The sequence below is a fragment of the Cervus canadensis genome, chromosome 16, assembly GCF_019320065.1.
Source record: "Cervus canadensis isolate Bull #8, Minnesota chromosome 16, ASM1932006v1, whole genome shotgun sequence".
Taxonomy (NCBI): Eukaryota; Metazoa; Chordata; class Mammalia; order Artiodactyla; family Cervidae; genus Cervus; species Cervus canadensis.
In genome coordinates, this window is record NC_057401.1 from 39,104,406 (window position 1) to 39,126,011 (window position 21,606).

The 21,606-nt window shown below is 38.2% G+C and overlaps 1 protein-coding gene across 1 annotated transcript; it reads right to left on the reverse strand.

The window, feature by feature from the left end:
• Nucleotides 1–3,505: 3,505 nt before the first annotated feature.
• On the reverse strand, nt 3,506–21,343 carry SUB1 (SUB1 regulator of transcription). The gene is made up of 5 exons (XM_043488409.1): nt 21,242–21,343; nt 18,599–18,671; nt 15,789–15,911; nt 8,153–8,261; nt 3,506–6,512 (listed from the first exon to the last, which is right to left on the reverse strand). Exons 2-5 carry the CDS (start codon nt 18,668–18,670, stop codon nt 6,433–6,435), a joined length of 384 nt encoding a protein of 127 aa, XP_043344344.1. The 5' UTR covers nt 18,671; nt 21,242–21,343; the 3' UTR covers nt 3,506–6,432.
• Nucleotides 21,344–21,606: the final 263 nt, after the last annotated feature.

A 21,606-nucleotide genomic window follows, 5' to 3' on the forward strand; every position in this document is an offset into this window, starting at 1 on the left:
TAGGTTCCAATTTCATGCCCATTAAAAAGGTGGGAGGAAGAAAATCAAGTCTGATTTTACATAATTCTCTCCTCTTTCCCAGGATCTTTTTTTTAATTGGTTTACAAAGTTGTGTCAGTTCCAGGTGTGCAGCAAAGTTACACATATATGTATATCCACTTTTTTAGATTATTTCCCCATAAAGGTCTACAGAGTCTTGAGTAGTTTCCCAGTATCTCCATGATAAATTTGTTTTTCCTATATGATCGCACGGCCTATGGTACCTCAAGTTGGTGGCCAACAGGAAATCCTAGTCACTATACTCAAGAATAATTCAACCTACCTGTCTGAGGAGCTGTGGCTAGGGACGCGACATCTAACTGGAGCAAACCAACACCAACTTTCTCTACGAGTTTAACCTTGACTAAAGGGTTCAGCAAAGTCATCCACCCTGAGGCACCACCAGGGGCTAAGGATGCAAGGATGGACAACAGCCCCTTTTACTGCTGCTGGGAATGTGGGGAAGTGATTTTTCTGCCTGTGCTGGGTCTTCATCACTGTGCTCAGGCTTTTCTCCAGTTGCGGCAAGAGAAGGCTTCGGCGGACTCTTAACCAGACCTACCAGGGAGTCGGAAATGATTTTAAGAAACTCTGAAGATGTGCTGGGTTAGACGCTAATTCTACCTTATGAAGACAGTGAAAATCAGGGTGAGGGTTACTTTGAGAGGGTCCATTGCTAAATCAATGACCCACAAGTCAATTCTGCCATTGTCCAAGGTGTATACTACAGAAACACAGGTAAACACAACCTCAGGTTTTGGAATCAGCCAGATGTGGATTCCAATCCTGCTTCCTCCACTTACTGTGTTGCTGTGACCAAACCAACTGTTTTCTGGAAACCTCAATTTCCACCTAGAAAATATGAGTAATAAGAGTATCTCCTCATGGAATGATAACTATTAAATAGAAAAATTAGACTCTCAATATCTGTCACTGTCCATGCTCCTCCATCTTGGCACTCAACAAAATGGGACTCACTATGCCATTGATAGTTTACAGTAAGAGACGTTTTAAAGGAGATAAACTTCCAATACTTACAGGAAAGTTGTAAGCACGCTGTGGTTTGTTGCTGCTTAGAGATTCCTACAGCAATTGAAAAGGTTGCAAAAACCCAGATTATAATGTGTTTTTTAATTTCTTTTAAAGTTATCACACCCATTAACCTTCTGGAGGCAGTTTTCTAGTAGAAGTGGCTTGCTGACAATACTACTTTGAATACTTCTTTTACAGCAAGTATCAGCTTTCCTTCTACTTAGAAATTCAAGAGCCATTGTTACGGGACTCCAATGTATTGGAAATGTTCTCAACTGTTTCTAAGAGCCTTCTCTGCCTATCAGTTAATGACTCTATGGTGAGCAAGAAGCATTTCTCCATATTCAGGGGGGAAAAAGTGTCATAGATCAAAAGAATCTACTTATTAGTGCTTAGATACCAAAATACCTTTGCTTCTGAACCAAGAATTTTAAGGAAAACCATATGGCTTCTAAAATTATTTTTCAGTTAATAGTCTTCAAACCTCACCATCAAAAGGTACTTTCGAGCCTAGATCAAGGGCTGAAATTCTTAAACTCCTCAAAATCCTCAGATATCTATTGTATTGCTGCACTACCCTTTCATCTTTTTGGATCACTCAAGGTGTGAATAAATGAAAATGCTTTCTATATTCCAACACCAAGTGGACAGAGGCAGCAGACCTCATGACTGGCTCGTGCACCGAGTTTGACCACGCTGCCCAACAGTGCTGGACAAGTCCATGGTCTAAAGCTGAGAAGCTCAAATGTGTGTGTGGTGTGGTGTGATGTGTGTGTTGGGGAGTAGTAGGGAGTGGTGTGATAGCCAAAATGATCAGATTTCTGATGTTAAAACAGGGTGAAGTACGTCATAAATTTTTTCTTTAAAATTATTAAAAGTACTCAGTTAAGGTTGCACTGAGGAGTAAGTCCCCAGAAAACAAAAGTGGAAAGTGATTGAAATTGTAGCTGAGGTCACTTCAAACATGCACTGAAATCAGCCAACTCTGCACATCAGATGCTGCTCACTTTCAGTCACACATCTGCCCCTGATCCACATGCTTCCACAGCTGCCCATTCCATCTTTCATGCACAACCAAGCTGTCTCCAACTCCTCAGTCATCCAGCTTCTAGGCCTTGTCCACCCTTGAGAACATCACTCAGGACCTACAAACTACCAAATCACCAGAGATGTCAATGGTGTAAAAGCAAAGGAAGTGAAGAACTGTGTCAAAGTGGAGACTAACCACCAAATGGGTTGTAAGCCTTTCCCCATAAAGACATTATTGGAACAACTGGCAAAATTGGAAAGGAATCTCTAGGTGAAGGGATATATGAGAATTCTCTGTATCTTTCTTGCAGTAACTTATTTGGGAATTAGAAGGGGGCCAAACTGGAACTTCACATCACTTCTGAGACACAGGAGCTACAATACGCACTATTTTAGCTAAGTTCTGGCTTAGATGGTAGAAGCCCCTCGCATACAGCATTCTGTTATCAAGGTAGGATATAGTATCCAACTGCTGCGATTCAGGGAAAGTGCTTATTTTCTACCAGAGTTTTAAAAAAGTAAGTGGCCTAAATCATTTCCAAGCTAAAATAAGTTACCAAACAAAAAAACTATTCAAACTATCAAGAGCCAGAGTGAAATAAGGAGAGAGAGGAATGCTTCATTTGAGGCAGAAACAGTAGGTCCTTGTTAGTCCAGGACTAAATGGCTGTAAAAGGAGGTCTGGGAAGATTTGAACTCTGTGATAAACTGACATGAGGTTAGGGAGTGTCCTGTGTAGCAAGGACTTTAACACAAGCCCTTTGACACAAAGGGCTGTAAGTCTTGAATAAACTGCTATATAGTAAATAATTCTGCATAATATTTTAACATTTCATGCTTCTCAAACTCCTTGTATATACCATAACTGCTTTGAGCCATACCACAAAACTGCAAGGTCAGTGATTAACTGGGTAGATTCCAAATACTATTTTCTTCTTGACTGGATTTTTGAGTCAATGTTTTATTAAAATTCAGTTGATCAAGTGGAACAAGAGTTATAAGTAATCTGCCATGGATCTCTCTATTCCAGTGTTAAGTTTCCCTAAATGAAAATTTAAACAATGAGAGATCTCAACTAAGCAAAACTACTAATCAAGAAGGGAAAAACAAGTCTTTATAAATTAAGGAATAAACAAGGAATAATCAGACCGCAAAGCACTCATACAGGTAAAAGAGGCCATATACACCTTAATATTTTTCATTTTTCCATTTGGATCAAGTAAATGAAAACAGATAGGACCTTACCACCCAGTCCCAGAGGTCCTTAGAAGATTTAACACTCAAAGGCTAATCCACATTCCAAAGCATTCACACAGAAAAGGTGTCCTAGTTGTTAACAAAACCTATTCAACAAATAACTTAGCCATTCACCTTCGGGTCTGTGAAACTGGGATGACACAGAGGGCACATTTCTTGTTTTTATTTCAACATTTAAAATATTTTCACAGATGCAGTATTATATTCATCGACATCTCCATGGAAGATGTACCAAACAAAGCAGACAGGTATTCCACAAGTACAGAATTACATATTTGTTAACCATGTGAATGTTTACCACTAGAGTTTACCTAGAAAAACACCACTTTAAAAAAGAAAAAAGTGTTTTGAGTGTTTCTCTGAATTTCCATAAAAAGTGAGTTGCAAATAATTTCAGGAGACATCCTAAGTATTAGCGCTTTTAAATTTCAGAATTTTATAGTACTCTTCTAATATACCCCCATCAGGAACGCATAATAATTAATACTCAGTTCTTTCACTTTTCCCCTCAATAGCCAAGCCAGGATGTACACTTTTTCCTCTCTTCCTAAACACATCATGTAGAATAAGCTGATCATCACAGCATTTTGACTGGCTAATGAGGTAGGAGCATTCTTCTTTCAAAAGAAGTTCTTAGGCATTTATGAAGCAAAAGAAGAAGAAAATTAAGAGTTTTTTTTCTAGAGGTTGTTCTTTAAATAAAATGCCAAGAGCCCTGAAAATTGGTCAGATGCTACCTGTAGTTTAAAAAGACACAGAAGAAAAACTCATTAGAGAGCCCCTGCTACTGCACACGTTCAAGGGCTGGCATGAATTCAATTAATTTTGGCCTTACCAGGTAAGAAACCATTGCCTCAAAATGCCATACTTTCTTCCTGGAAGAAATCTTACCAAGAAGCTAAAGTTGAAACAAAAAACATTACCCTATCTTTTCTTTCCAGCACAAGTTATTTTCTCTTCTTTTAACCTAGTTCTCATCCCTTTCTAAACACACAAGAGACTGATAATTTCTGTATATTATATATTCAGTAATATATCGAAATGAATTTACCAAGAACCTTACCAAAAATGTGCCAGAGAAACACTCCTTAGGTGAAAGTGTTAATGACAATGTTAAACAGCTAGAAAATGCCTAGGTAACAGATTTCAGCACCATCTCTGTACTAGCAGATTGTTTCAATATGCATGTACCTCCTACTTTCACATAAACCTAGGAAAGTTGCCCATTATTCCCTTTTCATTTATACCAAAATCATAGTTACGTGTTCTAACTACTCTTTCTGTATATATAATAAAGAATCTTTATAAATCTACCCAATTCAGTTACTATGTTCCCAAATGAGGGGGAAGTTTTCAAACAAGTATGATTTGTCTAAAATATGTATTCTGAACACTTTGGTACCTATTATGTGATATAGGCTAAAATATCAGAAAGGAGGATTTATTTCCTCAATTAATGCACATATTAGGGTTACTGCTTAAAAACATTTCTAAAAAAAATCTTAAAAATGTCAAAGAAACATAGCTGCCAGAAAAAAAAACTAGTAACTCCATGTGGCCTGGCAGATGGTTTTGAAATAAGTCCTTGACAATTCTACTATAAAATGTTTTAGACGTAATAATCAAACTTGGTATTATAGTGCAACTCTCTGATATGGCAGTAACCATTTGTGATTTGCTACCAAATGTCAGAAACAATTTTTCACATCTTTAAATCTTTCTTTTTACTGTTCTATCTAGAACTATGTCCTGTCAATGTGATTAAAATATCAGTATGTCATCATCTAGAGTGAAGAGAATTCCTTCCTCTTCACTGCTGCCTTAATCTGTTACAGTTCCTTTACATTCTAAGGCACACCATGCCCTACTTATTGCTACAAAACCCCTGAAATCTGTGCCTCAGCCTATTTCTGCTTCATCATTATGGCTCAATGAAAATCAATTCAGAGTGCCTGCTAAAACTTAGTAACATTAAGTCTAGAACGCCATTGTCCAGTAGATGAACTGCAAAAGAACCAAGTCTACTGAAGCAAAGGCCAAAAATCACAAATATGTGCTCAATATGCTCTTTCCCCTAAAAACTGACATTTACTATGACAGTTAAGCTCAGTGATATCTCTGGCTGTCCATAATCCATACTCAATGCTATAAAATAAAATGTTAGGCCAGTAAGCTTTCATAATTTTTATTAAATCCTAGTCTAATGTAACAATATCTGATTTTATAGACATCATCCCAGGGTGAGTATGTATAATAAGTGAAAGCAAATCAGACACCTAAGTTATTATTTTCTGCAGACTAAGCAATAAGATAACAACTACACAGAATACTACAGGTAATGACATACATTTACTTGCTCGGAGTTTTCAAACAAGCCATGTTGTTTATCAAACTATATCTCCTAATACTTAATACAGTAGAATTAGTGATTGTAGTTCTCATATATTTTACTTACAAGTACCTTATTGAGATAACTAACATTTTGACAGTTTCAGACTTTCCAAATTAGCACAACATATTCGAGAGAAAGAGCAAAGGCAAAATGAAAATTGAACATGACAAGATAGTTCTTAGAAGGAAACAGAAGGGAAGAAAAAGGGGGAAAGTGAAATATCACCGAGATCAGGGAAAAAAAAATCAAACAAGTCCAGACATCTGATTAGAACATATCAACTATGAATTTCACAAATCAAAAGTTTATAAATTCAATGCAAAGCAAACCCTTTTGAATGGAAAGGCTGAGCTGAAACTAAAAGGTAGATAAACTGTTATTTTTGGCCTTAAACAGTATCAACTCTTCTGATCAAAGAAGGCCACAACAGTTAAGATTGTATTACTTGATTTTATTTTACACTAGGTGGTGGACACAAAAGCAATCCTCCTTAATAAAACTGACAATTAGCTTCACTCAGAACATTTTTAATAATGCACATTTAAAAAAAAGTATTCATCTTACAAATTGTTCTGCAATCCAAATATACAACAGCTTGGAAAACAATGTTTAGAAAACAAAAGCCAATGTAAAAAGACAGATTAAAACAACTAGAACAGTACAGGTTTTATATGGCTCTGATTTTACAGTTTTCTTACTGCATCATCAATGTCAGAAATCTGTTCCTTCAGCTGGCTCCATTGTTCAGGATTTAAAGATATACCTAAAAAAATGTTTAAAAATCAAAAGTTGAAAAATCTACTTAAGCTCTATTGAGGATTTTCTACTTCCAACTAAAATACTGTTTTATCAAAATTGCCATTTCGAATGGCACACTAAGAATCAAATCTCTTACATTTATTTGTCATATTCATCACAATTACCTTTGTAGGTCATCCTTCTATACAGTTTTACTTTCAACACCACATCCTGCATAATGCCTATTATACCCAGTGAGAACAAATAATGATTTGAAGATTTAGCTCACAAATGCTTACAAACTAGCAGGCTAAGTGGCCAAGCTTAGATTTGGTTTGTGACACCCCACTTCTACAACCAGCTGTTTCCAACATTTGCTCAAAATTTCCACAGGAATTCGGCATGAATGACTTTGTGCTTTCTTCCAGAAGCACTCATTTCACTCTGGAAAAATCCCTGAGACATAGCCCGAACAGAACTTCTTAGACCATGCATACTGGTTAAGAGTGCACTCTGGAGTCATGCTGCCAAGGTTCAAATACCAGCCTCACTGTCACTAACTCCATTAAACCTCAGTTTCCTCACCTGTAAAAAGGTGCTTATAACACAAATGGCTGTTGTGAAAAATTAGCCAATGTGAATAAAATCTTAGCATATCACCTGACAAACATTTAAAAATTAGCTAATGACATGTTGTTCCTATTTAAGATGAAAAAGTATGAACAGAAAGTACTTTGTACTTTAAACTTCTAGTGTTCTAATCCTTGACACATATAAAGAGAGAAACCAGAAGTGGAAGAATTAATAAATTTCTCAGAAACCTGCTATGAGGCCATGGAATTGAGAAGAGGGAGGAGAATGTATTGGGACAACACTGAGGAAGGATTAATCAATCACTTTAGTAAATGTTTACAGTAACAAGAAATTTGCCATTGGCTACATTGAGACAACTTGAATGATCAATCCAAAAGTGACCTGAAGAAGAGTGTGAAAACATATAAGGGTTTTAAGTTTAATAAAGTCAAAATTAAATGAGGCAAACATGGCGCTTTTCAAAATGGCATGCAGGTAACATAGAGAAAAATAAGGAGGCATTTTTCGTTAGCTAAGGATCAACCTAAAGCAGCTAACTAACCAAATACAAAGATTTCTATTGGTACACAAATGTTCTCTTGCTATCTCGTGAAAGAAAGTATGCTTTTGTGATGATGTCATGCGTGGGACTGGATGAGGCACAAAGGGAAGACAAAGTGGTTAAAGGATATCACCCTAAAGAATATTCTTTGGAGATGAATCAAAAGTCAACACTGTAAATCAGGATTTTCCATTCCTGATGTTATACTTTCCCAGTGCCCCCACTCTAGTTTGGAATTGAGGTAATCTTCTTAAAGATACATTCAAATTAACAATAAAGTGGCAGCCAACTGGAGTGATATAGGGGTATTGCTGGGGGAGGAGGAGGTATTTCAACAGCTGTACTTAGGACATCTCATAAAATAAGTTAACTGTCACGTCCAAAAAGGCTATAGAAGACGAAGAGAAGCAACTTGAGAATCTTTCAGGACCTATTCACTGCCAACATTATTTAATTTCAAATAAAGTCCAAACAATTTCAAGCTTACATAATCCCAATATTAGGACCAAATTTAGGAAATTAAACCTTACCTTTTCTTCCTGGTTTCATTTCACCTTCTGGATCCATCCAATATTCTCTAATATCAATTAAGACTTTCCCTTTAAAGTCCCGAACACTAACATACCTCATTTTCCCAATCTACAAAAGAAAAGAGAAAACATAAAATAGCTGCCCAACAAAGATATCCATGTTTATATTTCCACTCGCTGCACACTCATTCTACTTCTAATCACAAAAATAATTGCAGTTCTCGATAGCAACACTACATCAAGGGAGCTTTCATTGTTAAAAAAGAAATCTTTCTAAGAAAACAAAACAAAGTACATCTCACATTTCCAATCATTTTTACGTTAAATGTGGGACATACATTAATGAAGTATTACTTGGCTTCAAAAGAGAAGGAAATACTGTCCCATGGTACAACATGCATGAACCTTGAGATCTTACGCTAAGTGAAATAAATAAGCCCTTCACAAAAAGCTTCATACTGGATGATTCCGCTTCATATGAGCTACCTGGAGTAGTCAGGTCGTATAGAAAGCAGAATGATGGTTACCAGGGGCTATGGATAAGGAGAAAGGGGGAGTTGTTATATAATAGTTTTACAAGATGAAAAAGCTCTGGAAATCTGTTTCACAACAAATGTGAAAATATTTAACATTACCATATGCTCAAAAATGGGGAAGATGGTTAAGTTTTATGTTAAGTATTTTTTCACAATAAACATCATGAGAAAGCAAAATCTAGTACAAACTACAACCGTAGGCATCCAGACTCGGCCAGCTACACTGGTTTAGCAACCATTCTGAATATAAGAATCCAAAGTTCCAGTCAATAGGAACAAAAGAGAGCTTTTTCTTTTAAACATTCATTTCAAATGACATCTTTAATACACTCCACTTACCATCTTAAACTGAGAACTTAGAACTTTTCATAGGAAACTATTTTTCGAAAATCTTCTATTGCTGCTTAACTACAGATGGCACAGGGAAGGAAAAGGTTTACTCAACAGTGTCTACAAGCACTTTCCAACATCTTATGCTGCTGTAATGTACTGTCTAGCACTTAAGCTAAGAAATTAACTTTCTAATCAAAACCTCTACTATCTCTACCTACCTCTTACTCATTTTAAACCTACTCTTCAATCTTACTAACTTAAATAAAATACCAGGTATGATTTTGTGCCTAAGACACATCAAAAAGTTCCTTTCCTTACAAACCTGGGTCCCTTCATTATTAATCCCTTTTATCGGGATTGTGCTAACACAAGTACACACTTATGGCTTTCATCCTGCCTATGACCTCTCAAGCCGCTTTTTCTTATCTCAGATCTTATTCATTTTGCTTTAGTTTTTCATTCTCAAATAAGTTTCTTGTCCTATTGGTATGACCCCTACTTTCGGGGTATGTCTCATGCTTTATGGAAAAATACAGCCCATTAAGTATGGTTAAATGCCTTAAATCTCTTACCCACATCATCATGAATTCATAAGTTCTATACCTTTTGTATCCCATTTCTAGCATATACAGTTGACCCTTGGAACAACTCAGGGGGGTAATCCAAGCATAAATTATAGCCAGGCCCTCCACATCTGAAGATTAAACCAACCACAAATCATAAAGTATGTGGTACTGAAAACTGTCCATGTACAACCAGACCCAGGCAGTTCAAATCTGCACTGTACTGTACATTCTTTCCCTTTCCACTGGTTTCGTACCTACCATTTCCAAACACGTTCTGTCTTCCCTAAGTTACCAGTGATCCTACTGTCAGTATTAATGGCTTATTTTTTACAGTCCTCCTTGCATCCCTAGTGCCTGTCATATTGGGTTCCCAGTAAACTGTTTTAATGGATGAATTAAATAAGACCAAAGTAATTATCACAGTGAAACTTCCAATAGTGATTTATAATATTGACTTAAATGAATTAATAAGTAAAGTTATCTTAGGCACCTACAGCACTGAAGTGAACATCATTTCATTCTGGTTTTGTGGTAAGCCCATGTGACAGATGAATAGATAAAATTAAAATACACTAAAAACCTCTAAAATTAATACTGATTAGGTAAGTCAACTCTGCATTCAGTGTGGGCTTGAGCAGTGGAAGATACTCCAAGTGGTGGAATCTTATAGCGAAAAACTACAAGCCATAAATTAAGGAAAAAGTGATGAGGAAATAGACAAAGGAAAGGAGAAAGATACAATACTGATGAGATTCAAGGACAGGCTGAATAGATGGAGCTAACACTGAAAAGGACTTAAAACGCCAGTAAGAGAATTCTAAAGCCTTTATACAGGTGTTTGGAATAAGAACCAAAAACAGAAAGAAAAACAAAGGAGAACACCACCTTTACTGCAAATCTTCCTTATATTCCTGAGAAATCTGATGTAGAAAACGGTTACAACTTTAAAATCTCACTAGGAAAATTAAAGATTAAGACCGAAAGCAATCTATTTTTAAAAAGGGACAATATAAGTATATGAATGGCATTTTACCAGTCTTAAATTAATAATAACAATACTCAAGTTATTTTATGTAAACAGCATGGTACAATACAGTTAACACTACACACTGTTGGCTAGCTATGTGAACTTCTACCTCGATCCCTAGAAACTTCTCACAAGCTTCCTCATTCACAATTTCAATGACATGCATAATCGTTTTTGCTTGCCAAAGACCAACTTAAAGAGGCATTTTCTTCCTCCCAAACATGGCTGACCATCACATATTTAAACCTTTGCGATTTTACAATTTGAAGTCCCTAAACATTTTTCAAATAACTTGTGATTATAATAAATTATTTAAAGTAGGGAAAAAGTATAGATCAATAAACTGATGATAAAATTTGTCAAAAAAGCTTCAGAGAACACTGGCACCAAAGAACTGTGGGGAAGAAGAAAAGGAAGAGAAAGCCTGATGACATAGAATGACACTGCTCCACCAGATTCTAAAACTTACTGTGACCAAAACTTACTGTGCATTTTGTATGCTCTCCCTTAATACATCCAGCGTCCACTTTAACACAAATCTCCAAATAAAGATGGACCCTACAGAAGACTGCACTGTGTTTATTCCATAACTTTTCATTCCCCCAGTCCAAAGCAGAAAATCCACAGTACACAGATTCACTCCAGAGCTTAAGCGATACATTAGAGGGAAAAGAGAGAATGCCTTGCCCCTGACATCAGGAATAAAACAAGGTGTCTGCTCTCACCACTTCTTTTCAATACTGTTCTGGAAATAAGAGCAATAAAGCAAGAAAAAGAAAAGGATGATATAAAAGCAGACAAAATCATCAACAGAGAAAATTCTAACACATCGTTAAAAATATATTTTTAACATTTATAAAATATAGAATGTTGTAATTTACATATATTATGTAATATTATATGTATTTTTAGCAACGAATGACTAGAAAATGATGTTAGGAAACAATACATTTGCGATAGAATCAAAACACACAAAATGCTTTGGAATAAATTTGACAGAAGATATACCAGAAAAATTACAAAACAGAAATTCAAAAAGATCTAAATTAACGGAAAAAGATACCAATATGATCAAGTTGCAAATTTTTTCCAAACTGTTCTTTAGCTTCCCCAATCCCAATCAAAATCCCAGTAGACTTTTGGATAAAAACTGACAAACTGATTATAAAATGTGTATGTAAATACAAAATACATAGAATAGCAAAAATAATTCTGAAGGTGAAAAACAAGAACAATGTTAAAGGACTTACACTACCTGACTGCAAAACTCACCATAAAAGTACAGTAATTAAAAAAAAAAAAAAAGTACAGTAATTAAGACAGTGTGGTACTGAAGTAAAGACAGATATATAGACCAATGGAATACAACAGAGTTTAGAAATAGATATTTTATATATTTACTGATTTTCTTTATAAATATCCAAGGTGAGTCAACAGGAAAAGAATAGTCTTCAACAAACGGTACTAGAACAACTAGATTATCTGCACAGGGGTGAAAAATGAGTCTCAACAACCACCTCACACTACACACAGAGAAAACTAATTCTACTAGTTAGTTTTCTAATTAGTAGACCTATTCTATTAGTGACCTATTTCTAATTAGTGACCTATTCTCAAAAAATGGGTATTTAGTTTTTGGGTTTTTTTTTAATCTTGTCTTATGGCTACTCCAAACAATGTTAATGTAGATTTTAGATTTGTCTTTGGTAAAGTGTACCTGATAACCCAGATCCTTAAAGATTCTAGCAATCTCTAAGAAAGTTCCACTCTGGAAATGGAAGCTATCTTCTAAGCATTTTCTTGGTAAATGAAAAACACAGAAAACATACAGTACTATTTTTAAAGTTAAATAAAACTTATTACAAATTTACAAAATACAATGAAAGCAACTGATTTTCCTTTTAAAAACCCCATCCTGCACCTTTCTAATAAATTATCAAACCATTGTTACTAATAAAGTCCTCATTTTATATAACCAATGTACTCACTCTAACGTGCTTTGGATTCAAATTAAAAGTCAGTATTACCACCAAAATATTTTTCTACGGCCAAAATACCATTTAAAGGAAAAAGCTCTAATGGCAATGAAATTAAACGCTGTGTTAGCTCTTTAATCAATCAATCCTAAAGGAAATCAACACTGAATATTCACTAGAAGGATTGATGCTGAAGCTCCAATACTTTGCCACCTGATGCAAAGACTGAACTCATTGGGAAAGACCCTGATGTTGGGAAAGATTGAGGGCAGGAGGAGAAGGTGACAACAGAGGATGAGATGGTTAGACGGCATCATCAACTCAATGGACATGAGTCTGAACAAGCTCCAAGAGATGACAGGACAGGGACACCTGGTGTGCTGCATTCCATGGGGTCGCAAAGAATCGGACTCGACCTAGCAACTGATCAGTAACAATTCTCTTAGAATGCCTACACAGACTACTTTCACAGACTACATCTTGAAAAGTCACTCTGAAAATAAGGCCTATGTTCCTCCCAGAGGCACTTTCAAAAGAATGAGGAGTCTATAAATAGCCTTTCAGGCTTGGGATCCTTTCATATGAAGGTTTAAGAACTGAACTTGCTTTTTTTTGGTGAGATAATAACTTGCCCATAATAAAAGAACTAGTTTCCCCAGCCTGCTCTAATAGAATAAAATCTCTAAACGTGGGTCCTGGTTTATCTGTACAAACAAGGGTAAGGTAGAAAAGATAAAATCCACTAAGAGGCTACAGAGGCTCTATTATTATCCAAGTACAAGTAGGCATATAGCAAACAGAACTGATCACAGAAAAGCCCAAGACAGTTGCCAAGTAAATACTTGAAAGAAGTCTGTATCTTTAGTATAAACATTAAGTTGAAATATTCCAAAGTAGTCCTTCATTCTACACAGGAGGAAAGGCTATGAAAGGAAGGGATACTCTCTTGCAGATTTTACATTTCATTCTGCCCCTTAAAATAGCCTTCCAATGCACTTAGAAAGTTCAGCTCCTAAAAATGGCCTCCCAATAGGAAAGCCCTGCAAGAGCTGACCCTTCACCTTCTTTACCAACTTGACCTACCTACACTCTCAGCCAACCTTCCTGCACAATCCAAGCTCCTTCCCACTTCAAGGCATCTGCACAATGCCCTCTCCTTCGAAAATGCTTTCCTCTCGCCCACACTTGGTACAGCTGGCTGCTCCTTTATGTCATAAGTTTCAAATGTCACTTCCTTCAGGAAAGATTCTCAGAGCATTTTTCCCTCATAATCATCTGAACTTTAACTTCTCAGCCCTTATCATAGTTTTAATCATATTATCTACTCATATAAAGGAGGGCCCTTTCATAATTCTTCCTTACAAACAGTGATTTATGTTCTCTATCAAAGTAGTCTACTCCTAGTACCTCTAAAATATACAAAAGTCAGAAGACTAAAGCCCATAAGTAAATCATCTGCACTTTGTCATTCTTTTACGTAATTTTTAATTTTAAAAACTATGTATTTAAAATGAACAACTCGATTCAATATTCACACACTCAGAGTGAAAAAACTACTAGTACATTCAGGCTAACACATTACCATTTTCTGCATGACTGGTGCAGAAAATCCACTGGATCTGAAAATCCACTCAGTACAGGTCAGATGTTCATACAGTGTTAGGGACAGTTACCATGTGTCTTATTTCTTAATCCAGACATGTAGCAAGGCAAAACTGAATAAAAATATCCAATTTCTGGTTACCCATTCTCACCTTAATCCTGGTACTCTGTCTTTCAAGGACATCACTAACTTTTCAAAAGAGTGCACACACACACACAAGCCTCACTTTCTTTTTTTTTTTACAGCAATAAAATGATTTATCCTGGTATATTCTAAGACAGAGAAACAGATGGTAAATAACATATACTGGGGCTACTTGGGTAAAGTTTTACTTCTATATATATATTTTTTTTCTTTTTTTTTTTCCCATTTATTTTTATTAGTCAGAAGCTAATTACAATATTGTAGTGGTTTTTGCCATACATTGACATGAATCAGCCATGGATTTACATGTGTTCCCCATGCCTCACTTTCTAATAAAAAAATGTTTGCAGTCTCATCTTGTCCAACCTTCTGGCTTCAACTAATACTAATGTCTCCTTATCTTTTTTATGTTCCCACAAGCACTTACTTCTTTCTTGTTCCCATTAGCACACTCTTCTTACTTTCCTTCACCTTCTCTTACCTATATCCTCTTTTTCCTTCCACCCTAAGTTATCACAAGACATGTACTCAATCACCTCTCTTCCCCTCTGGTTTATGCTTACTTCAGCAGAAGGCCTCAGTCAATCTTACCATATGTTCCCACATGAACATTTCCCAACCAAACCCTCCAGGTGCTAAAGGAAAGACACTTTACCACACTTATAATCAGGTCTCAAACGCCAAACTTAACCACCTTTGCCGTTTATCAGTGAAACCATCTCTATTGTCTCAAATTTGAAACCAGTCTTCACTGATTGCTTCATTCCTCCAGTCCACTCTTCCTCACTAGCTCTCTTAATCACTATTCCATCTTCTGGGAAAACCATCTAAGCCCTTATCACCTCACATCAATTTATCCCCATTGCCTCTCCCATAAATCCTTCTTGTACCATGATGCCAATAACAAGTCTCCCTAAAGCAAGATAAGAAACACAAGGGGAAAAGTTGTATCAGTAATTTCATCAAAGCCCTCTAAGGCACTTCCCTCACTACTCAACCTTATTTCTAACCCCCCACCCCACCCCACCCAATACATAAACAGAAGACTCATTTTCTTTTACCTTTTCTGTTATCAAGTCAAAATTAGGCAGGTCATATTACAGTCTCCCCTCTAGTAATATCCTATCCACACTTCACAGCCCAATGCTAGACCTACCTCCTCCAATCTGCTCCATAAATGCACAGTTCTCAATCTTTCTTTTTTTGATTCCGCTAAACTCCCTTTGTTTTAAATATAGCAAAATCACAGAACTCTAGATCTTAACAAAAATCTAGCATCATATAAATTGCTTTCATTTCTACCAACTTCTTCTTATATTTCAAGGACTATCCTTAGTCAAGAGGATAATATACAGAAAAGATTAGTAAGCATTAACAGATGAGGTACTTTTCATATTCTTCAGATCAAGCCGGGTAACACTTCTTCTAGATTAAGGAAATACCAGTTTTACCTGAAACATGTTATCATCTCTGCTGCTGCTGCTCTGCTTGGAGGATGACAATGCTCTGGAGGTCTCACCAGTTTTTTGCTTTTTTACAGGTTTTTCTGGAGCAACTTGCTTTTTCCTCTTTAGCTTGAAAGAAAAACAAGAATATGGTTAAAATTTGCATAAGAACAAAACACATCTCAGGTTCAAAAGATCGTATTACTTTTTAAGACTTAGAGGATCAAAAGATTACATTTATTAATAAAAAATCATAAATATGTACACAGGCAAGTTTTAAGTTTTCCCTGACAACAGAACTATGAAACTAACATACCACTGTTATCTAGTAAAATGTTTTCAAACTTTTGGGTTTCTTGGGAAACCAAGATACTTCAGGCATTAGAGTGGTATTCACCAGACCAACAGTTGTATTATAGATAGGGATCCCACATAAAATTTCTCTGTGAGAAAAAAAGACTGAGAGGGGCTACTGTTGCTTTTAAATACACTTAAAACTTTTGGAAACCACAAGTCTACTAGTCAGTTATTTTTTACAAAGAAAAACATACTAATTAGAAACACAACAACAAATTTATGATTATTTATGCCTGCCTATTCCAAAAGGGACTTGGGACTTCCCTGGTGGTTTAGTGGTTAAGACTCTGTGATCCCAGTGCAGGGGGCTGGGGTTCAATCCCTGGTCAGAGAACTAGATCCCACATGCCACAACTAAAAAAAAAAAGAAAAAAAATCCTGCATGTCACAGGAAGACAGAAAATCCCAAGTGCCACACTAAAACCCAGCGCAGCCAAGTGTATAAAATACTTTAAAAAAAAAAAAAAAAAGAAAGAAAAGGATGAGAAAACCAAAAGGGACTTAAATTGGTTCAGGGAGTTTATGAGTAGGGAAAGCTAAGAAAGCTATTTTGTACTGGAGACCAGAGGTCAACAACTCATCACAAAACTTCCTCATCACAAAAAAATCACTTTAGACAGCAATGTGTTAGACTAGTATTCAAAATCAAAACAATGTTTTAAAAGCAGCATTACTGTAAAAGCTTTTTATATAGACTCATTCTCAAAAAGAGCTAAGTCCATGAAATTCGGTAGAGTTCCCAATCCAAGCAGTAGAGGGCAGTCATGTTCCTTGAAGTGAAGTGAAGTCAAAGTGGCTCGGTCATGTCCAACTCTTTGGGACCCCCATGGACTATACAGTTCGTGGAATTCTCCAGGCCGGAATACTGGATTGGGTAGCTGTTCCCTTCTCCAGGGAATCTTCCCAGCCCAGGGATCCAACCCAGGTCTCCCACATTGCAGGAGGATTGCCACCCCCTGGTTCCCTAAGCCCAGCAACACTGGAGTGGGTAGCCTATCCCTTGGCCCGTGGATGGATCGTCCCAACTCAAGTGGATATTCCCGACGCAGGGAATGCAGGGGTCTCCTGCACTGCAGGCACATTCTTTACCAACTGAGCTATCACGGAAGCTCCTTAGTTCCTTAGTGGAAGGTATAAATTATTACTGTTTTACCAAATTATATGATACTAGGCAAAATAAAATGTATATATTTATGTACACAAACTTAAAGAGTGGATTCATCTAATGGAAGTACTTACAGGATTAATAGTACTATTTGGGATAAATAGCAAAAATCAGCTCGCTAAGCAATTACACTTTTATCAGTTCTGTATACTCCCTGCAGACTGTGCATTCCCTGCACGTAAAAGCTCAATAAAGAATCTGTTAAATGAATGTATTCAAATGATATACTGTGGGCAAATTAAAAACTAAAAGACATTTCCTTCTCAAATATAGCTATGCATGCTCTTTGAAGCTTTTTTCAATCTTCCAAGCGAAATTATGATATGTATTTCAAGATTCTCAAAGAAGCTCTCTTTTAACTAACACTATCAACTGAGCTCAGAGACACAACTATGCAGGCTACAGGAGGTAAAGGACAGTTCTGTGTGGGAGAAGCCCTCACCAGAGTGAGATGCTCAGGTAAGCAGAATGCACAGTTAAGCTTACAGCACAATTATTATCTAATGCAGAAAAAGCCTTTTCTATCAAAACGGGTAATTTCATGCTAGCTTTGCTGAGTGCTGATTTAACTAAAAGGAGAGGATCAGAGTAAATAACGTTCTAATTTAAAATGTACCAAGCCAAATTTTATGTAACCTTCAGAGGCTGGATAAACAACAAGGCTAAGAAGACTGTCAAACCGATATCTGTTTTCATAAAGTTCATATAATATGGATCAACTAGTATGCAGAATGGGCTTCCCAGGTAGCTCAGTGGAAGAAAATCTGCCTGCTAATGGAGGAGACTCGAGTTTGGTTCCAGGGTAGAGAAGATCTCCTGGAAGAGGAAACGGCAACCCACTCCGATATTTTTGCTTAGAAATCCCACGGAGAGAGGAACCTGGTGGGCGACAGTCCACCGGGTTGCAAAGAGTCAGACATGACCTAAGAGTGCACAAGCACCATAAAGAATACCTACAGTTTAAGAAGTCTACTGAACAACAGCTAATAGTGGCTTTGGCCTAAACTTGGTGCTATTCCCCTGGGGTCTAAGGTAGTGGTTGTTAGGCTCCTAAAAAGCCTCAACAGGAAACTTGCTGAAGTCAGAAAACTTGCTCAAGTCTGACTTCAGGGCGTGGCCTAAATGTCTACCACAAGCATCTAGGCATTTCAGTCAAGTGGGTCAGGGGCCATCTGCACTTTCAGAAATGTCCATCCAGGCTCTCTTTTTAAGGTTCTCATATGCTTTGCTGTCCTTCAGAACCAATACTGCTGAATTAAGTATCACAAAAATGACCTGGTGTAGTAATAGTCACCTTTTTGTCAACTTCACTGTCAGAATCGCTACCAGAAGAGCTTGAAGAAACAAGTTCCTTTGACTTAGGCATTCTGAAAGAAAAATACATTATGTAAATAATTCATAAACTTTTTCATTACCTTCAACTTAACTCTCCCCCAAAGATTCAAGAAGTTCCACAGTTCATTCTACCACTGTGCAGCACTGGAGCTGTTCCACTGAGCACAATGCTATAGCAGTTATGCTCTTAATCTAAAGCTCTTCCATGTTGAAAATAACATGCAAAGGAGAAAGAGTTCTAAACCCAGCAAAGAACTAAATGTCATACACATCTCATACTCCTACATCTCGCTCTTTCTCAAAGTCAATGGGTCTTTTTATACTTCATTTTAGCAGGGTTAGATGCTTATGGATAGGAGTTAGATATTTACAGATAGAGTAAATTGCAAAGAGACAGCTGACAGCAATCACTGTCAAACCAGGAAGAAATATGAACAGTTCTCAGTATTGCTTTATATTTCCCACCAATGAGACTTACATACAATTATTCATTGCAGGAATTAATCCCAATGTACACACAGCATGGTGGACAACTGTACTATACAGCTGTCTGTATCTAATTAGTTTTGCCATTAGAAGCATACTTTTCATGTTCTGTATAGGTTCTTAATTTTTTCATTTTGACCATTCCAATCAAAAGAGCAAGTACTGATTCAAAGTTATACATAATTAACGTTCATTTACATTTCACACTGATTTTCTACTCTGAAATATATAACTAAAATTTGAAGACGCTGCTTATGGGAGGGGTAAATCCTTTCCTCCAATTCCTACTATGACCCTAGTTCCCTAGATTTTGGAGATCCCCCAAAGGTACACAGGCTAGTGTCTTTCCTGTGGAGTTTACAGAGTGCCTGAACCTAAAGCAGAGTCTTGTGCCTCTACGTTTCCTAAATTTCAAGGAATTTCATGCTCTACTTTTCAAAGCACTTGTAATACCAAGTGGTAAAACTCCATATATCTTCATAGCAAGTATTTTTGCTCCCTACATCTCCAATTCAGAAGAGACTGAGCCCTATTAATTTCTATATGCCCCCAAGAGCCCAATATACACAACGTACACTGTAAATGTTTGCTGAATAAAAGAGGAAAAAAAAAGACTTCAAACCAACATAAATAATCCAGCTTTGGGCTAAACTTGCATAGCAATGGCATTCAATGTGTCCCACAAGAGAAGGTCAAGGTAAAAGAAATGGGCCATCCCTACTCTAGCCACTAAATTCAAAAAGCTCAAACCATGCTCCACCCAGCCATGTTAATTTTAACTGGCAATTTCTTGGTAACAAGAAGAGTAAATTCAGAGGGGAGCCAGCAACGTTTACAACCACATTTTATACATTAATCCAGTTACTGCTCCACTTTACAGCCTAATCTCCAAAATCAATGTAGTTGTTTCTGTATGCTAGCTGCTAATAATGCCAAGAAGCTTTTTTTTAAGGTAATTAAATTGAACATAACCTATTTTTCAGTTTGAAACGGTCAAGCATAACTACACCATCTGCTCATTAAAGGTGCCCGAGGGGGCTAAGATCATTTCAAAGCACCACCTCGTGTTTAACCCAAATAAGTCCCTCCGACACGAAAACCAGGTAATGGTAACTAAACCACTCTTTGAACTACTAACAAAATATATTTTCACTTTTACTTAATGAGCCTTTACTGTTCTGGAGCGGGGAGTGGGGACGGCATGGCTTGTAATTCAGGCAAAGTAATACTGAACGTGCTGGTGCGGAATATACACACACACACACACACAAAAAAAAAGCTTAAAAAAAAGGAAATCTTCGATCTTTGATAAAGGCATGGGGGAAGGAGGATTAGAAAATAAAAGGTGAAGATAAACTAGAACTAAAAGGCACGAGAATTCGGTACAACACGAGGGTGGTAAGCATCCAAACGGGGGAAGCGGGTCCCGGGATGCCAGCAAGCCGCCCGAACCCCGAGACAGGCGATGGCTGGGGCGGTGGGAGACAGGTTGGTCGGAGGGGGCGTAGGAGGCGGCGAAATGCAGAGGAGACGGAGTGGGAAGAGGAGGGACTTGCACCAAGCGCCATTTTCTTCCCTCGAAGAGCTCACTCCCCCCCAACACACCAGCCGTTTACTCCTCCACCCCCGGACTCCCCCGCCGCACCCCCGGCCTCCTCCGACCCGGTCCGCTCCCTCCCGCCCCTAGAGCGTCCCCACTCCGGGGAGCAGAGATGAGGACCCCAGAGACGCAGGCCCCGCACGCGCACCCGCCCGGGACCCGGCCGCTGCAGCATTGTCCCGGGGGCGCCCCAGGCCCCTTCCCGCGGCTCCTCGGCCCCGCCCGGCCGCACCCGCCGCCCGAGATCGCTTCACCCGCTACCCCGGGGCCGTTCCCGGGAGCCAGCTTCAAGCGCCAAGGGGCCTGAAACGCGTGGGGCTCGTAGCCGGGGACGGAGGAGGGGGTCCGGGGAGGCCGAGGAAGGGAAGGGGGAGATCAGGCAGCGCCGCCATTTCCCGCGGCCGCGGCCGACAAGGAACCTGGGCCTCAGGTGGATAGCGGCCGAGCTGGGAAGGTAGGGATCGGCCGAGCGGTGCTTCGACGGGTAGGGGTGGGGGCGGGGTCCCGTGCACTCACGCTCCGCTCCAGTAGCCAAACTGCCTCCAGCTCGCTCAGTAGCGACTGACAGAGAAACGGAAGTGACGACAGCAGAGAGACGCCGGCCCCGCCCCACTGAGACTACGCACACGCGATGGGGCGTGGCTTCCTCGCCAAAAACCGACCCCGAAACCCTTTCCAGGGCCTTAAAGGGCCCGCCCCTCATCCTGAACTGATACCGGGAAGGATGCAGCGAAGATTGGATTTGACTTGTGAGTGAAAGAGGGAACGAATTAAACATGAATGATGAGCACCGATGGTCTTTCCAGTAGTCATGTATGGATGTGAGAGTTGGACTATAAAGAAAGCTGAGCGCCGAAGAATTGATGCTTTTGAACTGTGGT

Bases quoted from the DNA above. Each gene is read 5' to 3' on its own strand.
- SUB1 (XM_043488409.1), bottom strand. From the start codon at position 18,670: ATGCCTAAGTCAAAGGAACTTGTTTCTTCAAGCTCTTCTGGTAGCGAT. The intron at 15,912-18,598 runs GTGACTATTACT...TTTTCTTTCAAG, and splicing joins ACAGTGAAGTTGACAAAAAG to CTAAAGAGGAAAAAGCAAGT. The intron at 6,513-8,152 runs GTAAGGTTTAAT...ACATTTTTTTAG, and splicing joins AATGAAACCAGGAAGAAAAG to GTATATCTTTAAATCCTGAA.